The sequence below is a fragment of the Neoarius graeffei genome, chromosome 16, assembly GCF_027579695.1.
Source record: "Neoarius graeffei isolate fNeoGra1 chromosome 16, fNeoGra1.pri, whole genome shotgun sequence".
NCBI lineage: Eukaryota > Metazoa > Chordata > Actinopteri > Siluriformes > Ariidae > Neoarius > Neoarius graeffei.
Genome location: NC_083584.1, coordinates 57756695 through 57780695, shown reverse-complemented (window position 1 = coordinate 57780695; position 24001 = coordinate 57756695). Strand labels below are relative to the sequence as shown.

The following is a 24001-nucleotide window of genomic DNA, read 5'->3' as shown; positions in this document are numbered from 1 at the left end:
GGACATTCTCTAATGTGCTGCTCAGGCCCATGTCCTTGCCAATGCCTGAGCCTATGTCCATGTCTGTGCTGGAAACTGATGAGGTGATCTCCAGTGTCATTTATGTGCCCCTACCCATGCCTGAGGCTATGTCTATGCCCATGCCAGAGGCTGATCGGCCAATCTCACAAACTCTGCCACCTGTTTCCAGCAAGGATGTCAGCCTGCCTGTCTACTCTGCTGAAGCAGTCCTTCCACTTCCCTCCTTGGCCAAGAACATCACTCTGCCAGCCAGCTCTGCAGAGAATGTCATCTTCCCACTTCTCTGCCCCACTGAGGGCATCACTTCTTCACCAGACTCCAGCAAAAACCTTGGTCCAACCCCATTTTCCTGCAGATCAGTCTTCTGTCTGCTCCTTTGCCCTTCTGGGAAGAACAGGTACAACAGACACTGACAGCCTGTTGATTGGGGGAGGCTGTTAGACAGGAGTAGCATCTTTTGGGGGTGACCTTTCCCATAAATCTCCCTTGCACCAAAACCCATGCAGATAAGCGAGACCATGTGAAGTGCCACCCAGACAGTAACCTGAGCTCAGGACTAAACCAGGGACCCTGGAGGTTTGAGACAGCTGCTTGTAGGTGGTTAGGATAGCCCCTAGGTGTGAATGTGTGTGGATAGTGCTCATAGTCCCATCCAGGGTGTATTGCTGCCTTGTGTCCTTGTTACTTGTTTAGGTTTCAGATCCAGTTTGACTTCAAATAGGATAAAGTGGTTTTTGAAGTAAAATGAACTATTTCTCAATTCATTTACCATCATTATATTTGGATTACAGTGTTTGCCTCATTTTTTTTTTTTAGGATGGACTTATTTTGGGAACGATCTCTACTACATTACAGTGTACTGATTTTAGAGTCCAGTTTTGCTTTGGAGGCTATTTTTATGTGATATTACTCACCTGCATGCTTCCTGAGACATCAAGGACGAGGCAGATAACCCGAGGTCCCCTCTGTATGACTTTGAACGTTGGAGTTGGTGGTGCAGATGAAAGAGGCTTTAGATTTTGAAGGGCATCTTTGTCCACAGAATCCTGAAAGATGACGGTTTGTGTGGCTTTGTTTGAACACTTCGTGTTCTGCTCATTGGGAGCGTCAATGTTGTGTTCCCCTTCTTGACAAAATGCTTTTACCTAAAAAAAAATGCTTATAATAAAGGCATCACAGCAAAAGTAAAGTCATTCCTCTCAAAGTTTTTCAGAGATCATTCAGATCAAAGTGATGACTCTATACTACATACCTGCTTGTGTTTACTCTCAAAACACTACTACTGTTTGAGCATTTGTTAAAATTGATTTGAAAATGCTTTAGCAACTATTATACTCACAGATTCTAAACTTTGTAGGTACATTATTGAAGCATTTGTCTCTTGCACTTTATCTGGAAGGAATTCGCACTGGGATGTTGGTTTTCCGTTTTCATCAAATTGGCAAGGTCGAGTTTGCTGGTGAATAATTTCATGCCACTGGCCAGTAATCTTCTCAGTACACCTGAAAAGAAAATTCATTCATTCACTATTTGTAGTGGCTTTATTCAGACCAGGGCTGTCGTGTGAAAAGGAAATGGAGCAAATTATTGATAAATATTGGTATAATGTCCATTTACATTCACTGATCATATATCAAAAAGTGATAAAACCTTGTCGGTAGAATTTCACCAAGCTTCTCATAGAAGGGTTCTTTCTTATTATATTCATCAAATACCCCCCATCTGAGGTGAGCCCATTCATGCACAAAAACCTGTCCTGAAAGTAAACAGAGAAAGGTAAATATAAATCAGCCTTATCAGTCTGTGTAATACCTGGTGTTTTTTGATCACAGTTAATGATTGCAATTACATTTAAAAGAGGAAATGCTTGGCCATGAAGGTGTGTGTGTGTTTTACACAAACTGGCTCTTACCTCGAGGTCCATATACTTGGATGAGATCATTGTTTAACAAGAAGTTTGGTGTGAAATGAATGTAATCACCCTCCTCTCCACAGCCTTTGGTCTGACGAGTGTATGGATCATCACCAAATGAAGGATGTGGGTTGTCAATTATTATTCTGCCCTAAAAATAAAATGTAAATGACATTTTGTGCAGGTTTGTACCTTCAGCTTCTTTTTCACCACTATATATTCAAACAAAACTGAATAAATGGTGTACCTTTTCATAGGATTCATTTCTTGCTTTCTCATACTTTCCTGTTGTCCAGTTTGGTGGGACGAGTATTTTCACCTCCTTGAAGAACACCTTGTGGTCTAAAGCTTCAAATAGATAATTTGATCCACTGATGATCATTTCCTGTGGAGACAGCGGGGAAAGAAAATTTATGGATAAGGTACGATAAACTCCACTGATCCCCAGTAAGGGAAATTCACATTACATCTTACATATATAATGCAATATTAGTGAATATGAACACATTTATTTAGGTTGAGCCGATAATGTGTCTTAAACAAATATAAATAGCAGAAACAATAACATGAACAATAACAATTTTTATTGAGTAGAAAGAGCACCAAAAATGTTCAGAATATGTGTGGCTCCTGCAGGTCTCATCTCATTATCTCTAGCCGCTTTATCCTGTTCTACAGGGTTGCAGGCAAGCTGGAGCCTATCCCAGCTGACTACGGGCGAAAGGCGGGGTACACCCTGGACAACTCGCCAGGTCATCACAGGGCTGACACTTAGACATAGACAACCATTCACACTCACACCTACAGTCAATTTAGAGTCACCAGTTAACCTAACCTGCATGTCTTTGGACTGTGGGGGAAACCGGAGCACCCAGAGGAAACCCACGCGAACATGGGGAGAACATGCAAACCCTGCACAGAAAGGCCCTCGTCGGCCACGGGGCTCGAACCTGGACCTTCTTGCTGTGAGGCGACAGCACTAACCACCACACCACCATGCCTCCCGCTCCTGCAGGTTTCAGCAAAATTTAAAAAAGACCACAAAGCTAGCTCAAACATTTTCAGACCTAGGAAAAGGTGGACTTAATTTTCTTCTTTTTCTCAGGTTTTTTTAAGGGTGCATATGTCTATATTTTCTATTTTGACTACACTCACAAAAAAAACAAAAAACAAAATGGAACTACACACTCCCAGTAACCCCTGAGCAGTATGGAAAAGCCTGAAGGAGATGACAAACTCCAATAATGGGCCTGCTTCACCACCATTCAAGGACCAGGTCTCTCTGACAGGCTCAGTGACACTTATGCATGGTTTGAGGCTGCACACACCCCAGAACTCAGCTCCCTCTTCCTCCTTCCCTCACTGCACCCCTTTTCCATTTAGGAGGCTGAGAGGAGGAGGCTTTTAGAAAAACAAAATAAAATGAAAGCAACAGGGCCAGATCAGCTGTCCCCAGCTGCTGTGTGGATCAATTGGTCCCAGTGTTCACTGACATTTTCAGCACCTCCTTATGACAGTGTTTAAAAAAATCTCCCATCATCCTAGTCCCTACATCAGCTAAAACAACATATCCGCTAACTTCACCCACTGACGTAAGTTGCCCTTACTTCAGTGGCTATTAAAGTGTTTCAGTGCTTCGTCCTTTCCTAGTCCTGTACATCTCTACTGATGAACCAGTTTGCTTATCAGGCTAATAGATCTGTTGAGGATGCAACAAACCTGGCTCTTCACTTCACTCTGCAAACCTGGAATCTACCAACACCTCGCACACATCCTTTTTTTATAGACTTTAGCTCAGTATTCAATACCATTACCCTTTCACACTTTTCACCAGCTTCAGACTTTTTCAAAAACAGAAACTGATCTGTCAATAACATGACATCATGACCTCTGACCCTCAGTTTTAAGATGGCGGTGCGCGTGGTTGCAGCGGCTTACGGCTCTCCTTTTCAGTGCTCTTTTTTTCGTTTGTTTTTGTATTTCTTTCTTGCTTGTTTGTGCACCATCGGTTATGAGAACATCCAGTACACCCACCAGACACTTTTAGCCATCGGTGACCAACACCAGATATCTGTTTCGAGCGACTTTCTCTTCACACATAACATCCCAGATGACATAGCGAGACCGCTGGGCTCTCCGTGGATTGTTGTCGGGTCTAGGAGGCGGTGCAGACGGAGGAGGGAGAGGAAGCAGAAGCAGGGCTGCAGGTCCGGTGCTATGCTAAGGCTAAGAAAACAACCACACAAGCCACTTCTTCTGAGCCTGTATCTCTCCAATGCCAGATCCCTGGTGCATAAAACGGATGATCTGGAATTACAATTCACTGGAAATCGCTATGTTCGGGACTGCTGTGTTTTAATTATCACAGAAAACTGACTTCATCCGGAAATACCCGATGCTAGCTTGCAGCTAGCAGGCTGCACTCTGCTCCGCTGGGACAGGACTGAGAACTCCGGTAAGAGTAGAGGAGGGGGGCTCTGTATTTACGTGCATGATAATTGGTGTAACAACAGAACAATTATAGATAAACACTGTTCCCCAGACCTCGAGTACATGTCTGTAAGATGCCGGCCTTTTTTTCTACCGAGAGAGCTAACTATGGTGATTGTCACAGCTGTGTATATTCCACCCGATGCCAGTGTAAACACAGCGCTCTCGCTCCTGCTGAACACCGTTAACAAACAGCAGCGAACTCACCCTGACGGTGTTCACATAATCACAGGAGACTTTAATAAAGCCAACTTGAAGACTGTACTGCCGAAGTTTTACCAACATGTTAAGTGTTCTACTAGAGGGGTGAACACTCTGGATCATGTTTACTCCAACATCAAGCATGCGTACAGAGCCATACCCCTCCCCCACCTTGGCCAGTCAGACCATCTTTCCCTCCTGCTCTCCCCAGCCTACACCCCCCTCAGACACAGAGCCTGGCCCACCACAAGGACTATCATAACCTGGCCTGACAATGCACTCTCCAAACTACAGGACTGCTTTAAACAGACAGACTGGGACTTATTTGAACACCAGGAGCTGGAGACATTCACAGGAATGGTGCTGGACTATATCAAGTTCTGCATCGGGAATGTGACGGGGGATAAAAACATCCGGGTCTTCCCAAACCAGAAACCCTGGATGACCAGCCAGGTCCACTCACTCCTCAGGGCTCGCGATGTTGCCTTCAGGTCAGGTGATAGAGCTCTGTACAGAGCCGCTCGAGCTGATCTGAAAAGAGGAATCAATAAAGCCAAGGTGGACCATAGGCTGCGCATAGAGTCCCACGTGTCCAGCAACAACACACGGGAGGTGTGGCAGGGAATTCAGGACATCACAAACTTCAGAGACTGTGATGCGCCAACAAGAGACTGGAGTGCGCCACTAGCAGAGGAGCTAAATCGCTTCTTTGCTCACTTTGAAACATCTCAGCAGCACTCATCTGCTCCTGCCCTGCCCCCACCACCACACAGTTCCTACACCACTCCTTTCATTGTACAGGAGCACGATGTCAGACGGGTGCTCCTGGCAGTGAACCCCAAGAAAGCTGACAGCCCAGATGGTGTACCTGGTAAGGTGCTCAGAACGTGCGCCCACCAGCTCGCCCCTACCTTCACCAGGATCTTTAACCTCTCCCTGGCTCAGGCAGTCATCCTGCCCTGCTTAAAATCTGCAACAATAATCCCAGTGCCGAAGAAGTCTCCCGTCACCAGCCTGAATGATTACCGTCCTGTGGCCCTCACCCCGGTAATCATGAAGTGCTTCGAGAGACTAGTTCTTCAGCACATCAAGGAACACCTCCCTCCAGACTTCGACCCCTACCAGTTTGGCAATCCTTCGATCACCCTAATGACTCGCCGTTCACATCCAGCCTCCAGTGACCCACACCAACATGATGCCTCAATGACACCTTAGATGAGCTGGTCATCAGAATTCTGATTCTGATCCAGGAGAAGATAAATATCTGATACTCCCTATTAGTCAGACAGAACTGAGGAAGCCTTTTGGACGAGAGGTGAAATGTTTTCAAGAATCTTCAAGCAAGTCCAGTTGCCCATTTCTACCACCCACAGTTTACTATGACCTGGATGATTGAGAATCTTCACAGACATGCTTCCACCTTATCCACCTCTGGAAGGTCCTTATGTCCACATGTCCATATAAAACAAAACAGTTTCTTTTCTACAGCAGTCAGAACATTTCACAGACCTTGCTACCCCTTCTTACCACAAGATCCCTGTGGCAGTGAAGATGTGGTCGAGCATCAGCTGTGAACAGCAAGGAGTCAGGTTGAACCAGCAGGTAACATGTAATGAGGTACACCTGTGTCCAATTACTGGCTGTCTATTAATGTGTGTCTGTGTGTCTTTCAGACAGCCAGTACCAAGAGAGAAAGCTGTATCTCCCCACGTGTATATTTGTGTGCGTGAGCCTAGATAGCACTGAAAAGTGACAAAGTAAAACACACGTTGAATTGCAGTGTCTGTCTCCAGTTCCTCAGTGCCTACTCTGATAAAGTTGCTACACCAGTGCTGAAACACAGGACTTGAGGAACAAATGCCACCATGGTGTCCACACCAGTCAGGGAGCTCCTCCAGGCTCTCATTATTAACCTCCAATGTCAGCACCAAGAGATGCTTGCACTGTCCAATGAGCAGGTGTAGTGCTTTCAGGCCTTGTGCAAGGCCAGGTGAAGGACCTGCAGGTGATGTGGTGCTTGGTCCAATCGGTGGGTACTCCATTGGTCACTCCTGTGGCCAGCGTTCCTGTGCAGCTGGTCAAGATGTGGCCGCAGCACAATACAGCAGCCTTCCTTGAGCTGTTCGAGCTTGTTGCTAACCTCACAGTGGGCGGCTCGCCTATTGATGGTCCTGATGGAGAAGCACAGCTCGTGGCTCGGCTGCTCCTGGCTACCAGCATGCTAGAGTACCCGGACTTCAAGCAGACTATACTGCAACAAGTCAGCCACGGCTTGGAAGAGCATCACCTGTGGTTCCGTGCACTGGCCTACAGCACAGCCGGCCACCCCTTTGCATTTGTGCAGCAGCTCTGAGACACCTGCCGACAGTGGTTATGGGCAGGCAAATGCGACATGGAGGATGTCATTGACCATGTGACACTGGAGCACTTTGTCACCCAACTGCCGAATGACATCTCAACATGGATCCAGTGTCACTGTGTAGCCTCACTGGAGGAGGCAGTCCAGCTGGTGGAGGATCACCTGATGGTGTTTCTGGGAGCAGGTGCTCCCACAGCTTCTCTTCCTCTTTCTCGCTCACTTTCACTTTCTCCCCCTCCCTCTCTCCCTCTCTCTCCTCACCCCTCCCCTACCCCAGCCCTGCAGAGACAGGGGCCAATTCCCCCAAAATCTGCTCCCCATACTCGTGTCTGTCCTCATGTTTCTCCTCTCCCTTCTATTTCCATGTCTGTGCTGCTGTTAGCTCACTCTCTCTCTTCACAGCTAGACTCATCCATGCCCAGCAGAACTGGGAGCGAGCCTCGGCAGGTCTCTCGGTGCAGAGGGAAGGCTGGGACTTCCCGGAATCAGCACTTCCACAAGGAAGTAGGGCTACTGATTTGCTTTCCTGATACACCGCAGGCTTCCCCTGATCAAGCAGGAACATACAGTGTCTTCGTGAGTATTCAAGGGGGTACACATCAGGCTTTGGTAGATTCTGTTTGTAATCAGACCTCCATGCATCAAAGCCTGATGGGAAATGCATGATTGCTGAGGGTCAGGTGTGTGCTCAGTAACATTCACAGATATCCACTGATGGCTGTCACTATTTAATTCCAGGGAGAAAAGCATAGTGTGGAGACAGAGGTTAGTTCCCAGCCTCACCCATCCATTTATCCTGGGAACATGGTTTAAAACATTTATAAAACAGTTAGTAGTGAGTGGGTCCTACAGTAGTATGTGATGGGGGAATCCCACTGCAATGTTAGCTGGGGAGGCAGTCCCAGGGCCATCTGTGTCAGTTCCACATCACGATGATACGGGGAGTGGGCAGGGCCCTCCTCTTTCTCTGAGGAATCAATTAAAGGATTTCCCATTGGAACAGATGCGTGATGAGTCTCTGAGACACACTTTTGACCAACTGAAATAATTAAAAGTAACCCTCCAACCTAACGTTGAACTTTCTCATCTCATTATCTCTAGCCACTTTATCCTGTTCTACAGGGTCGCAGGCAAGCTGGAGCCTATCCCAGCTGACTACGGGCAAAAGGCAGGGTACACCCTGGACAAGTCACCAGGTCATCACAGGGCTGACACATAGACACCCATTCACACTCACGGTCAATTTAGAGCCACCAGTTAACCTAACTGCATGTCTTTGGACTGTAGGGGAAACCGGAGCACCTGGAGGAAACCCACGCAGACAACATGCAAACTCCACACAGAAAGGCCCTCGCCGGCCACAGGGCTCGAACCCGGACCTTCTTGCTGTGAGGCGACAGCACTAACCACTACACCACCGTGCCGCCACGTTGAACTTTCTTTTCCGTATTTTTGTTTTCTTAAGGATAGGCTGTATCAAGTGATGCAGGACACTCAAACTGGTCCCAAAAAGCCGTAGGGAACTTTTATTCCATGCGGTTCATCATAATCCTATGGCTGGGCACTTGGGTCAGGACAAAACATTAAATCGTCTCATGGCTAGTTTCTATTGACCAGAGACTCACACCGATGTCTGCAGGTGGTGTGCGGCTTGTTGTGAATGTCAGCTGGTAAATCCAGCAGCCATGCCAAAAGCATCATTATGCCCATTACCGTTAATTGAGATCCCTTTGAAAGAATTGGCATGGATCTTGTCGGGCCATTAGATCAATCTGCATGTGAGTATCGCTTTGTGTTAGTCATAGTGGATTATGCAATGCAATATCCGGAAGCAGTGCCTCTCTGCAATATCTCAGCACACAGTGTTGCAGAGACACTCTTCCACATTATCTCCTGAGTCAGGATTCTGAAAGAAATCCTCATTTAAGGCACTACTTTTATGTCACGCACACTGCGCGAATTGTATGAATTATTGGGGATTAAATCGAATCATACTGGTGTTTATCATCTGCAAATGCTTGGGCTGGTTGAACAATTTAACTAAACACTTAAGAACATGATTTGTAAGTTCATTCATGGGGATGCTAGAAACTGGGATAGGTGGCTCGACACTCTGTTGTTTGCAGTGTGTGAGGTCCAGCAAGCCTCCACCAATTGCTGTATGGGCACAAACCCTGTAGCATCTTAGACATAATTAACATAAATTGGGAGGTGGGGCCTTCTCAAAGCAAAAATGAAATTCAATACGTTCTTGACCTGAACGCAAAACTCCATGCACTGACTCACATAACCCAGGAGAATTTGCTACAGGCCTAAGATCGTTAATCTTGCCTGTACAACAGAGGGACACAGCTAAGGGAATTTGCACCAGGAAATAAAGTCCTCATTTTACTGCCCACCTAAAGCTCAAAATTACTCACCAAGTGGCAAGGGCTCTTTGAGATCACATGGCAAATTGGGGAGGTCAACCATGAGGTCAAATGTCCAGATAGAGGTGACATGTCGAATTTACCACCTCACTCTCCCGAAAATGTGGAGAGAGGAGGTCCCTGTGGCCCTGGGAATGGTAGTTCTGGAGAGGGCAGAGCTGGGATTGGAGGTAAGTCCAAAAAGTGTTGCCCAATTCACCCTAGTCTGCTGTGCAGACCACCTCTCACCGTCCCAGAGAGCACAGGTTATCAGATTGCAGGAGGAGTTTTGTGATGTGTTCTCGTCCCTCCCTGGTCACACTGGCCTCATAGAACACCACATCAAGACTCCACTGGGGTGGTAGTGGTGCGCAGCCACCTATATCAGCTCCCCGAGCACAAGAAAAATGTGGTTTGGGATGAACTCCAGGCTATGCTTAAGATGGGAGTAATTGAGGAGTCACACAACAAGTGAAGCAGCCCAGTGATCTTGGTTCCCAAGACCAACAGGTCGGTCCGGTTCTGTGTGGACTGTAGGAAAATCAACGCAGTGTCTAAATTTGATGCATATGCAATGCCTTGCATTGATGAACTGCTCGATCGGTTAGGTGCAGCTCACTTTTATTCGACACTGGATTTAACAAAGGGATATTGTTAAATCCCCTTGACTTCATAATCCCATGAGAAAATGGCCTTTCCCACTCCGTTTGATTTGTCACCCTTCCTTTTGGGTTGTTTGGGGCTCCAGTGACATCTTAGTGTCTCATGGACTGAATTCTCCATCCCCACAATGTGTATGCTGTGGCCTATTTAAACAACATAATTATTAATCATAATGAATGACAGCAGCATTTACAACCATCAAGATGGCGGCACGCGTGGTTGCAGCGGCTTACGGCTCTCCTTTTCAGTGCTCTTTTTTTTGTTTGTTTTTGTATTTATTTCTTGCTTGTTTGTGCAACATCGGTTCTGCAAACATACAGTACACCTGCCAGACACTTTTAGCCATCGGTAACCAACATCAGGTATCTGTTTCAAGCGACTTTCTCTTCACGCATAACATCCCAGATGACATAGCGAGACCGCCGGGCTCTCCGTGGATTGTTGTCGGGTCTAGGAGGCGGCGCAGATAGAGGAGGGAGAGGAAGCAGAAGTGGGGCTGCAGGTCCGGTGCTATGCTAAGGCTAAGAAAACAACCACACAAGCCACCTCTACCAAGCCTGTATCTCTCTAATGCTAGATCCCTGGTACATAAAACGGATGATCTGGAATTACAACTCGCTGGAAATCGCTATGTTCGGGACTGCTGTGTTTTAATTATCACAGAAACCTGGCTTCATCCGGAAATACCCGATGCTAGCTTGCAGCTAGCAGGCTGCACTGTGCTCCGCTGGGATAGAACTGAGGATTCTGGTAAGAGCAGAGGGGGAGGGGTCTGTATTTACGTGCATGATAATTGGTGTAACAACGGAACAATTATAGATAAACACTGTTCCCCAGACCTCAAGTACATGTCTGTAAGATGCCGGCCTTTTTTTCTACCGAGAGAGCTGACTGTAGTGATTATCACAGCTGTGTATATTCCACCTGACGCCAGTGTAAACACAGCACTCTCTCTCCTGCTGAACACCGTTAACAAACAGCAGTGGGCCCACCCTGACGGTGTTCACATAATCGCAGGAGACTTTAATAAGGCCAACTTGAAGACTGTACTGCCGAAGTTTTACCAACATGTTAAGTGTTCTACTAGAGGGGTGAACACTCTGGATCATGTTTATTCTAACATCAAGCATGCGTATAGAGCCATCCCCCTCCCCCACCTCGGCCAGTCAGACCATCTTTCCCTCCTGCTCTCCCCAGCCTACACCCCCCTCAGACGCAGAGCCAGGCCCACCACAAGGACTATCACAACCAGAGGTGGAAAAACTGAATTGACAAAGTAAAAGTCCTGCTTAGGTTTTCCTTCTGCCTGTGCTCTCAACACAGGTGATTTCACCAATTAGCTCATCAACCTGGCTTAGGGGATGTGGTAATTAGGATCAGCTGGTTCATTGAATTGGCTGGAGCAAAAATGTGGCAGGGTTTTTACTTTCTGCACCCGGGTTTTTCCACCTCTGATCACAACCTGCCCTGACAACGCACTCTCAAAATTACAGGACTGCTTTAAATGGACAGATTGGGACTTATTTGAACATCAGGAGCTGGAGACATTCACAGGAACGGTGCTGGACTATATCAAGTTCTGCATCGGGAATGTGACGGGGGATAAAAACATCCAGGTCTTCCCAAACCAGAAACCCTGGATGACCAGCCAGGTCCGCTCACTCCTCAGGGCTCGCGATGCTGCCTTCAGGTCAGGTGATAGAGCTCTGTACAGAGCTGCTCGAGCTGATCTGAAAAGAGGTATAAATAAAGCCAAGGCGGACCACAGGCTGCGCATAGAGTCCCACGTGTCCAGCAACAACACATGGGAGGTGTGGTGGGGCATTCAGGACATCACAAACTTTAGAGACTGTGATGCGCCAACAGGAGACTGGAGTGCGCCGCTAGCAGAGGAGCTAAATTGCTTCTTTGCTCGCTTCGAAACATCTCAGCAGGACTCATCTGCTCCTGCCCTGCCTCCACCACCACACAGTTCCTACACCACTCCTTTCACTGTACAGGAGCACGATGTCAGATGGGTGCTCCTGGCAGTGAACCCCAAGAAAGCTGCCGGCCCAGATGGTGTACCTGGTAAGGTGCTCAGAGCGTGCGCCCACCAGCTCACCCCTACCTTCACCAGGATCTTTAACCTCTCTCTGGCTCAGGCAGTCATCCCGCCCTGCCTAAAATCTGCAACAATAATCCCAGTGCCGAAGAAGTCTCCCATCACCAGCCTGAATGATTACCATCCTGTGGCGCTCACCCCGGTAATCATGAAGTGCTTCGAGAGACTAGTTCTTCAGCACATCAAGGACCACCTCTCCCCAGACTTCGACCCCTACCAGTTCACATATCACACAAACAGATCCACAGAGGACGCCATTGCTGTAGCTCTCCACTCTGCACTAAATCACCTGGAACTGCAGCAGAGCTACGTCCGCATACTCTTTGTGGATTACAGTTCAGCTTTTAATACAATAATCCCAGACATCCTTATTAGAAAACTGGACACTCTCAGCCTCCCCCCTCTCACATGTGCCTGGTTAAAGGACTTCCTTACTAACCGGCCCCAGACTGTGAGACTTGGCCCCCACTTCTCCTCCACCCGCACATTGAGCACCGGCTCTCCACAGGGCTGTGTGCTGAGCCCCCTCCTGTACTGCCTCTACACCCACGACTGTAGTCCGACCCACAACAACAACAACCTTATCATCAAGTTTGCTGATGACACCACAGTGGTCAGACTCATCTCAAAGGGAGACGAGGCAGCCTACAGAGAGGATGTCCTGAAGTTGGCAGCCTGGTGTTCAGAAAATAACCTCGCTCTGAACACCAAGAAAACCAAAGAGCTCATTGTTGACTTCAGGAAGCACAGCACCGACCTAGCCCCCCTCTACATCAACAACGAGTATGTGGAGAGGGTCCACACCTTCCAGTTTCTCGGTGTCCTCATCTCCGCCAACATCTCCTGGTCAGAGAACATAACAGCAGTCATTAAGAAGACACAGCAGTGGCTACACTTCCTGAGAGTCCTCAGGAAGTACAACTTAAGCTCCAACCTGCTGCTGACCTTCTACCGCTCATCCATCGAGAGCATACTGACGTACTGTATTACAGTATGGTACGGCAGCTGCACTGCTGTAGACAGGGAGAGGCTCCAGAGGGTAGTAAAGGCAGCACAGAGGATCATTGGCTGCCCTCTCCCCTCCCTGATGGACATTTACACCTCCCGCTGCCTTAGCAGAGCTAAGAATATTATCAAGGACAGCTCCCACCCTGGCTTTGATCTGTTTGACCTGTTGCCCTCAGGGAGGCGCTACAGGTGCATCAGGGCAAAGACAAATAGATTAAAAAACAGCTTCTTTCCAAAAGCCATAACCGCCCTGAACTCAGATATGCTCTGACTTTATAGTCTATTTTATTTTACTATTTACTATTTTACTAATTTATAAATGTGCAGTACTTTATAAGGTGACTCTCTATACAATACTTTTATAATGTGCAATACCTCACTCCATAATGTGAAATGCAACACATACACCTCAGGACTTTGCACCTTACACACAACACATGCACCTCAGGACTATGCACCTTACACACAACACATGCACCTCAGGACTGTGCACCTTACACACAGCACATATACCTCAAGTCTGTGCACTTTACATTACCTTGCAATAATTCAAATGTGAAATATTTTATCTTACAATGTGATTCTCTCGTGCAATAATTTACAATGTGACTGTCTCTGTGCAATACTTTATATGTGCAATACCTCACTCCATAATGTGTAACACAACACATACACATCAGACTGTGCACCTTACGCCCCCCCCTTATTTTTTTCCTCTCCTCCTTCCCCTTCCCCCGTTCCTCTCTCTCTCCCTCTCTACACGCTGTTTGCACTGTTATTGGAGATGCTTTAATCTCATTGTACATGTGTATAGTGACAATAAAGGCATTCTATTCTATTCTATTCTATTCTATTCTATTCTATTCTATTCTATTCTATTCTAACATCTCAGGGCTGTCCTGAGGTCGCTGAAGCACACTGAGCTCACAGCAAACCCGAAAAAGTGTGCAATTGGACAGGTGGAAGTATAGTATCCGGGCTTCCACTTGGGTCATGGGCATGTGTGTTCCCAAATTGATAAGACTGCAGTGATTGCAGCCTGCCCATGGCCTAAGACCAAAAAGGGCGTGAGGCAGTTTCTGGGGCTGGCTGGCTATTATAGGCAGTTTGTGCCTAACGATTCAGGTGTCACCAGCCCGCTGACTGACCTCACTAAAAAGGGGGCACCGGATGTGGTCCAGTGGATGGATCCATGTGAACGGGCTTTTGCTCAGGTAAAAGCGGTTGTGTGTGGGGGCCTGCTGTTGCATTCTCCTGACTTTTCTCTCTCTTTTGTTTTGCAGACTGACATGTCAGACAGAGGGCTGGAGGCTGATTTTGTCCCAGGCGGTGGAGGGGGAGAAGTACCCAGTGTTGTACATCAGCCGCAAGCTCTCCATACAAGAGTCAAAGTACAGCACCGTACAAAAGGAGTGTCTGGCAATCAAGTGGGTGGTCCTTATTCTCCAGTACTACCTGCTTGGATGCCCGTTCACCATCTGTTCTGACCATGCCCCAGTCCAGTGGCTCCACCACATGAAGGATGTCAACGCATGGATCATTTGTTGGTATCAGGCCCTTCAGCTCTTTAAATTTGGGGTGATCCAAAGGCTAGGAGCACAGATGGTGATGGCAGGTTACCTCTCCCACTGGGGGGGTCAGCTGCAGGCTGGGCGGTAGGGGTATGTGGCAGCAAGAGTGTGGTCAAGCATCGGCTGTGAACAGCGAGGAGTCAGGTTGACAGCAGGTAACATGTGACAAGGTACACCTGTGTTGAATTACCGGCTGTTTATTAGTGTCTGTGTATCTTACAGATAGTCATTACTGAGAGAGAGAGAGAGAGAGAGAGAGAGAAAGCTGTGTCACACCTTGAATTGCAACATCTGTCTCCAGTTCCTCAGTGCCCACTCTGATAAAGTTGTTACAATCTCATATGCTGAACTCAGACTCGACTGATTTACACTGAGATCACTATCTGCTAGTTTTCTCCTTTTCTTTCTGCACTGGACCTGAGCTACTTTGATCTCTCTCTCACTCTCTCCTGGATGTGGCAAAAACTCTGGCAGCCTGCTCCCCAAAGTATGGTGGGATTGTATTCAATGGTTCTATGATTATTTCTTAAAGTATACATGATTAATTCATTTTAAGATCAATTTGATTTTATGTGATTGCTGGAACTATCTTTGTTCACTTGTGATTTAAAAGTCTGTTCCTTGGGTCATGATGTTCAGTCCTTGCACATATATTTCTCCGATCTTAGCCTTGGACAAAACTTTTGTTGAGACTTTAAAGCACTCAGGTTGTCTTCGTGCACACAATAAACCATCTCTTTAATTGGAACCTGGTGCTTGGTCGCTTGAGTTTTCAGCCATCTTACTTCTAATGAAACTGCAGTATTTTGATGGTTATCAAGAAAGATTTAAAACAGCTGACTATATCTCTGAAGGAAAGACAATCAAGTCATGTAATGTTGTATGAAGAATGTTGGGTAATAAAGATCTTGGACATAATTTATTTTTATCAGGAGAAGGAACAAGGTCAATCCAGCACAGAGGAAAGACGAGAGTACAGCTCTCAATTTTTGTTTGTTTGTTTGTATAACTCATTGGACGGCACTCCTCAGTAGAAATGGACAATCACCCAGAGTACACTTGAAAACCAGCCCAAGGCAAAGAAGTGGAATTTTCTGCACTGCCCAAGTTACCCTAGGCTGACACTTGCACGACTTTTGGCCACGATTTTGTCGTGGCAAGTTGTGCCATTTTGGGGCACGAACTGGGAGGCTCCCGCACTGTTCACGACTAGTTCACGCATAGTTCACGACGAGTTCACGAATGCGTGCCCATCCACATTCATGAACTGGCACGACGAGTTCACGCATAGTTTGCACATAGTTTACACACTTCCCGAATTGGCACGACGAGTTTGCGCAATTCGGACGGTGTCGTGCCGACTTGGGCACGCCTGTGTCATGCACAACCTCATCCTCATCAGATACCCACACGCAATTTCAGAAGTGGACCGCGAAGATCCGGACACACATGATCTGATCCCTGGTGGATGGAGGACTGACCGACACCTGCAGGGGCTGCTGCCTCTAACTGGCCATCATACCCAGAAGGATGCAAAGGATCAGCGAGACTACCTGTCACATTACTACATGTCCCCTGCTGGCGCTGTCCCTTGGCAAGAAAGAATGGTAGTAGCTTCATGAGCTGCATCCACAGTTGTTCCATTTTTGAAATAAAAGAAACAAAACTCCCCCCCCAAAAAAAGTCATGAAGGAATAGAAAATAAAAGACATTAAAGAAAAAAACAAGAAAAAAAATTGCGAATGGCGAGAAGTGTCCGGGAAGCCCTATATATACCCCCGCACCGACGCGAGCGCCACTGTCGCGCAGTAGTCGTGAACTGCTCGTGAACTGCTCGTGAACTTGTCATGAACTGCTCGTGCCATGCGCAAACTGTTCGTGAAGTGCGTAAACTAGTCGTGAACTGCTTGTGCCATCAATGCATGACCGTGTCAGTGGGAAGGCACGGCCACGCTGCGACGCGCACCAATTCGTGAACATGTCGTGAACTACTTGTGAACTCGACGTGAGCTGTTTGTGAACTATTCGTGGCAGTTCGTGACAGTCGTGGCATGGTGCGCACTTCCACGCACTGGCACGCATCCTCCCACATCGTCCCGATGAGTTCACGACGAGATCACGAACAGTTTCTGCATAGTTCACGACCCGGTCGCGAAATTTTGTCGTGACCAAAATTTTGAACATTTCAAAATTCTCGTCCCGACATGGCACGCAGTCACGACGGGTTTACGCACACTTCACGCCAGTTTACAACTAGTTTGCGCACTGGCACGACTCAAGTCGTGCCAATGCGTGCCACGGAATCGTGCAAGTGTCAGCCTAGCCTTAGTCCCCTGACCTGAATCCAACTGAGCTACGTTTCACTTACTGAAGGCTAAACTGAAGACTAAATGCCCCAACAGCAAGCAGGAACTGAAGACAGCTTCAGAAAAGACCTGGCAGAGCATCACCATAGAAGAAACAGTGTCTGGTGATGTCTACAAGTTTCAGACATCAGGAGGCTTGATTGCAAAGGATTTTATTTGCAAGTATTAAAAATGACAGTTTAATTTGTGTCCATTACTTTGTCCACTTGCCTACTTACAAGTGAATAATGAGGGAATAACACACACCTGGCAAGGGATCAGCTCAGCAGCCAGTTGCTACGTTTGGTCTCCTAGAAAGGGGGGACCTCATATAAAAATAAAAAAATCCCTATGCCATTCATTTGGATGTAGATTCCGTTTAAATCAAAGCTGAAAGGCTGAACTTTAAGCTCATGTTCAGTATACATACTTAAACTCCAGTTGACTCTGGTAAACAGCTAAAATTACAATAAATTTGATAAATATTTATGTGCCTAACTCCAAATTTATTTCAGTGCAATTTCCACAGGAAACAAAGTCATAATTACTTTGAATACAAACGTGTGCATTTACATTTTAAACACCTGTGTAGATATAGGATTGTCTCCAGAGTATGGCACGAAGATATACATTGGATAATGTTATCTAACTATTTACTATACATTTAATTATATATGAGGATATGACAAACTAACTAATTCACTAACCCAATAACTAACTATCTATAAATGTTATAGTAACACAAGACTAATGTTACCTATTTCATATATCAGTTCGAATCCTAAAGGTATTAGGATATGTATGAATAAATACCTTGGTCTGATGGATCAGTTCTTCATTCTCTTGCACCTGTGGGTTGATAACAATGAGAATATCAGTGTACCCATTTCCATCCAGTCGAATTGCTATAACAGGTCCCAGTGCACTGAGAAACACCAACACCGCAGTCAGTACCATGATTGCAAAACTGAACTGTAAACGCAGATTTGATTTTAATTAAACTTTTCAGTAGTTATCACTTATTCTTTTATGCTTTGTAAAAAAAAATGTTCCCATTACAAAATAAGATGAGCTGTTTGCAATCTTCAGCTGAAATACGCAGTGCAATAATCAAGTTAAGCAGAGAGAACGCATTTTATTCTGTTTCTATCAGGGTGTGGAGGGGCGTATTTGACGTTCCACTGAGCGACACGTTTGTGCACTCTGAGTGCTAAGTAACATCCTGTTTTGTTTGAGATTCTGCTTGTCCTGCTGCTTAGTGGCAAAGCTGTGGGGTTTCAAAGCAAAGTTTCACCAAGGAAATGGTTCATGTGCAAACTTGTAGATATATTCAAGTCAAGTCAACTTTGTTTTCAAATATGCTATACATGCTCGACATACAACAGAGATGAAATTTCAGTCCTCTCTGACCCACGGTGCAAACAGGCAATGCAATACATAAAAATAGAATAACTGAAATAAACAATATAAACAGTATAAACAGTATAAACACTCTAGATAAGAAATAGACATAAACTAAACACTCACAGGTATATATACTATGTGTGTGTATATATATATATATATATATATATATATATATATATATATATATATATATATATATACAGTGCTCAGCGTAAATGAGTACACCCCCTTTGAAAAGTAACATTTTAAACAATATCTCAATGAACACAAACAATTTCCAAAATGTTGACAAGACAAAGTTTAATATAACATCTGTTTAACTTATAACGTGAAAGTAAGGTTAATAATATAACTTAGATTACACATTTTTTCAGTTTTACTCAAATTAGGGTGGTGCAAAAATGAGTACACCCCACAACAAAAACTACTACATCTAGTACTTTGTATGGCCTCCATGATTTTTAATGACGGCACCAAGTCTTCTAGGAATGGAATGAACAAGTTGGCGACATTTTGCAACATCAATCTTTTTCCATTCTTCAACAATGACCTCTTTTAGTGACTGGATGCTGGATGGAGAGTGATGCTCAACTTGTCTCTTCAGAATTCCCCAAAGAAAATAATTTCTTTATACCACAAAGGTGAAGGCTACAAGAAGAAAAGCCAAGCTTTACTTATCAGTCAGAATACTGTAGCAAAAGTGGTACAAAAATTTAAGAAAGATGGAACTGCAACCATCTCACAGAGATGTCCAGGTCGTTCATGGAAGTTAACACCTCGACAGGAATGTCTTCTGATGAGAAGGGTTGAAGAAAATCGGCATGCAAGTTCACTGCAGTTATCTAAAGAAGTAGAAAGCCAAACTGGGGTGACTATTTCCCGTGACACAATACTGCGTACACTGCAGAGGAATGGCATGCATGGATACCGTCCATGAAAGAAGCCTCTCCTAAAGCCCAGGCACAAAAAAGCCCGCCTAGAGTTTGCCAGGGCCCATGCTGACAAAGATGAAGACTACTGGGACTCTATACTCTGGACTGATGAGACCAAGATAAATGTTTTTGGAACTGATGGCTTCAAAACTGTATGGCGGCGCAAAGGTGAGGAATACAAAGAAAAATGCATGGTGCCTACAGTGAAACATGGTGGTGGCAGTGTCCTTATGTGGGGCTGCATGAGTGCTGCTGGTGTCGGGGAGCTGCATTTCATTGCTGGCATCATGAATTCACAGATGTATTGCTCTATACTGAAAGAGAAGATGCTACCATCACTCTGTGCCCTTGGCCGTCGTGCACTTTTCCAACATGACTAAACACACATCTAAGGCCACTGTTGGATTTCTGAAGAAGAACAGGGTGAAAGTGATTCAGTGGCCAAGTACGTCTCCTGATCTGAACCCAATCGAACACCTATGGGGAATTCTGAAGAGACAAGTTGAGCATCACTCTCCATCCAGCATCCAGTCACTAAAAGAGGTTATTGTTGAAGAATGGAAAAAGATTGATGTTACAAAATGTCGCCAACTTGTTCATTCCATGCCTAGAAGACTTGGTGCTGTCATTAAAAAATCACGGAGGCCATACAAAGTACTAGATGTAGTAGTTTTTGTTGCGGGGTGTACTCATTTTTGCACCACCCTAATTTGAGTAAAACTGAAAAAAATGTATAATCTAAGTTATATTATTAACCTTACTTTCACGTTATAAGTTAAACAGATGTTATATTAAACTTTGCCTTGTCAACATTTTGGAAATTGTTTGTGTTCATTGAGATATTGTTTAAAATGTTACTTTTCAAAGGGGGTGTACTCATTTACGCTGAGCACTATGTGTGTATATATATATATATATATATATATATATATATATATATATATATATATACACACACACACACACACACACACACACACACACACACAACCGTTCAAAAGTTTTGGATCACTTTGAAATTTCCTTATTTTTGAAAGAAAAGCACTGTTATTTTCTATGAAGATCACTTTAAACTAATCAGAAATACACTCTATACATTGCTAATGTGGTAAATGACTATTCTAGCTGCAAATGTCTGGTTTTTGGTGCAATATCTACATAGGTGTATAGAGGCCCATTTCCAGCAACTATCACTCCAATGTTCTAATGGTACAATGTGTTTGGTCATTGCCTCAGAAGGCTAATGGATGATTAGAAAACCCTTGTACAATCATGTTAGCACAGCTGAAAACAGTTGAGCTCTTTAGAGAAGCTATAAAACTCACCTTCCTTTGAGCAGATTGAGTTTCTGGAGCATCACATTTGTGGGGTCGATTAAATGCTCAAAATGGCCAGAAAAATGTCTTGACTATATTTTCTATTCATTTTACAACTTATGGTGGTAAATAAAAGTGTGACTTTTCATGGAAAACACAAAATTGTCTGGGTGACCCCAAACTTTTGAACGGTAGTGTGTGTGTGTGTGTGTGTGTGTATATATATATATATATATATATATATATATATATATATATATATATATATATATATATATATATAAATTGGAGCAAAAGGACATAAAATAAACAGTCAAGGGCACTTGAGGTATAGCAGGTAAACATGAAATAAGCAGTATATTAATAAACTAATAGCTGTTAAGGTGAGGTAGTGCGGAATAGTGCAAATGAGCAAGGTAAAGTGAAATGTGCATGTGGCAGCGGGGGTGTGTGTCAAGCGTCAGTCTGTGACCGGAGGGCGGAGTCAGGGAAGGTAAGTGGCAGAATCACTACACCTGATGTCAATTAACCTGGGTTTGTGTGTCTTCCCAGCGACCACGCCCTATATAAGGAGAGAGAGAGCAGAGGAAGTGAGCTCTCTCCCCAACCAGATGACTTGTGTGTGTGTGCGCATGCATATACACACAATAATAATTTTGGGGACTGATTGGCCAGTATTCGGGGAGTTAATGAGCCATTTAGTGAAGAGTGGGTCCTGCCATAGTTCAGCAGGGGGAAGTCGCGGTGTCGCATTGGTGGGAGTAGCTGTCACAGAGCCGTCTACGTCATCTCTGCGTCAGAGTGAGGAGCCGCCGGCTCCTCCTCCCTCTCTCCGGGAATCCCTCATGGATTTTCCATTAGAGCAATTGCGAGACGAGACTCTGCAACATGCGTTTGACCAAGTGAGAGTAATCGATGGTCAAACACTCCAGCCAAACGCCACCCCGTCCTTCCCCTATTTTTCTATTATGAATGATAGGTTATACCAAGTGACGCAGGACACTCAGACTAGACAGCAAGTCACACAGCTTTTGATTCCAAAGAGCTGCCGGGAATTGGTATTCCAGGCAGTTCACTTTAATCCCATGGCTGGACACTTTGGGCAGGATAAGACACTAGCCTGAATAATGGCCCGGTTCTATTGGCCAGGGATTCGCGGCGATGTCCGTAGGTGGTGTATGGCGTGCTGCGAATGCCAGTTAGTAAATCCAGCGGCCATTCCAAAAGCGCCTTTGCGCCCTTTCCCATTAATCGAGACCCCGTTCGAAAGAATTGGGATGGATCTCGTCAGGCCATTAGATCGGTCAACACGAGGGTATCGCTTTATTTTAGTTCTGGTGGACTATGCAACGCGATACCCAGAAGCAGTGCCTCTTCACAATATCTCCGCACGCGGTATTGCGGAAGCGCTCTTCTGCGTCATCTCCCGAGTTGGAATCCCGAAAGAGATTCTGACTGATCAAGGCACCTCGTTTATGTAACGTACACTGAACAAACTGTATGGGTTATTAGGAATTAAGCCGATCCGCACCAGCGTTTATCACCCACAAACAGATGGTTTAGTTGAACGGTTCAATCGCACCCTCAAAAATATAATTTAAAAAAATTTCGTAAGTGAGGACGCACGTAATTGGGATAAATGGATCGAACCCTTGTTGTTTGCAGTGCGAGAGGTCCCCCAAGCCTCCACGGGTTTCTCCCCATTCTAATTGTTATATGGGCATAAGCTGCGTGGCATTCTAGATGTGCTGCAAGAAAATTGGGAGGAGGTACCTTCACCAAGTAAAAATGAAATTCAATATGTTATTCACCTGCGCGCAAAACTCCACACACTCACACACCTAACCCAGGAGAACTTGCGGCAGGCCCAAGGACGGCAAACCAACCTGTATGACGGGTACGCACCTTAGGGAGTTCGCACTGGGAGATAAAGTACTCGTACTGTTGCCCACATCGAGCTCCAAATTGATTGCCAAGTGGCAAGGACCCTTTGAGGTCACATGGCAAGTCGGGGACGTTGACTACGAGGTGAGGCGAACGGACAGGGGTGGGGTGCTACAGATTTACCACCTCAATCTGCTCAAACTCTGGAATGAGGAGGTCCCCATGGTGTTGGTGTCGGTGGTTCCGGAGAAGGCGGAGGTGGGGCCAGAGGTTCAAAAGGGAGCATTGGATTCGCGTACCTCTCCTGTCCCCTGTGGAGACCACCTCTCCCCGACCCAACTCACAGAGGTTGCCCAGTTGCAGACCGAGTTTTCGGACGTGTTCTCGCCCCTGCCCGGCTGCACCGACCTCATAGAGCACCACATTGAGATGCCCCCGGGGGTGGTAGTGCATAGCCATCCTTACAGGCTACCCTCCCACAAGAAAAAAGTGGTTTGGGAAGAACTCGAGGCCATGCTCGAAATGGGCATCGTTGAGGAGTCCCAAAGCGACTGGAGCAGCCCGGTGGTCTTGGTACCCAAGGCCGACGGGTCGGTTTGGTTCTGTGTGGACTATAGAAAAGTCAATGCAGTGTCTAAATTTGACACGTACCCAATGCCTCGTATTGATGAGTTGCTCGATCGACTAGGCACGGCTCGCTTTTACTCAACACTGGATTTGACAAAGGGTTATTGGCAGATCCCCTTGACTCCATTATCCTGAGAAAAAACGGCCTTTTCCACACCGTTCGGCTTACACCAGTTTGTCACACTTCCTTTTGGGCTGTTTGGGGCGCCCGCTACGTTTCAGCAGCTGATGGATAGGGTCCTCCGCCCCCACGCCATTTATGTGGCCACGTACCTCGATGACATCATTATTTATAGTAATGACTGGCCACGGCACCTACAACACCTGAGGGCCATCCTTAAGTCGCTGAGGCGGGCGGGTCTCACAGCCAACCCGAAGAAGTGTGTGATTGGGCGGATGGAAGTACGGTATCTGGGCTTCCACTTGGGCAATGGGCAGGTGCGTCCCCAAATTAACAAGACTGCAGCGATTGCGGCCTGCCCGAGGCCCAAGACCAAAAAGGGGGTGAGACAGTTCCTGGGGCTGGCTGGCTACTATCGTAGGTTTATACCTAATTATTCGGACGTCACCAGCCCGCTGACTGATCTCACTAAAAAGGGAGCACCAGATCTGGTCCAGTGGACGGAGCAATGCCAGCGGGCTTTCTCTGAGGTGAAGGCTGCACTGTGCGGGGGGCCACTGTTACACTCCCCTGACTTTTCTCTCCCCTTTACATTGCAGAAGGATGCATCGGACAGAGGGCTGGGGGCCGTT

At 46.0% G+C, this 24001-nt stretch overlaps 1 protein-coding gene across 1 annotated transcript in view; it reads right to left on the bottom strand.

Moving 5' to 3' along the window:
* LOC132900895 (calcium-activated chloride channel regulator 1-like) overlaps positions 1 to 18087 on the bottom strand; it is a 40010-nt gene extending 21923 nt beyond the window's left edge. The window contains exons 1-6 of the mRNA XM_060943241.1: positions 17896 to 18087; positions 2181 to 2318; positions 1934 to 2084; positions 1672 to 1777; positions 1361 to 1523; positions 936 to 1166 (exon numbers count right to left, since the gene is read on the bottom strand). Of these exons, the coding sequence (XP_060799224.1) occupies positions 936 to 1166; positions 1361 to 1523; positions 1672 to 1777; positions 1934 to 2084; positions 2181 to 2318; positions 17896 to 18039 (933 nt within the window). The 5' untranslated portion in view covers positions 18040 to 18087. The remainder of the gene's footprint in view (positions 1 to 935; positions 1167 to 1360; positions 1524 to 1671; positions 1778 to 1933; positions 2085 to 2180; positions 2319 to 17895) is intronic.
* Between the last annotated feature and the right edge of the window lie 5914 nt (positions 18088 to 24001).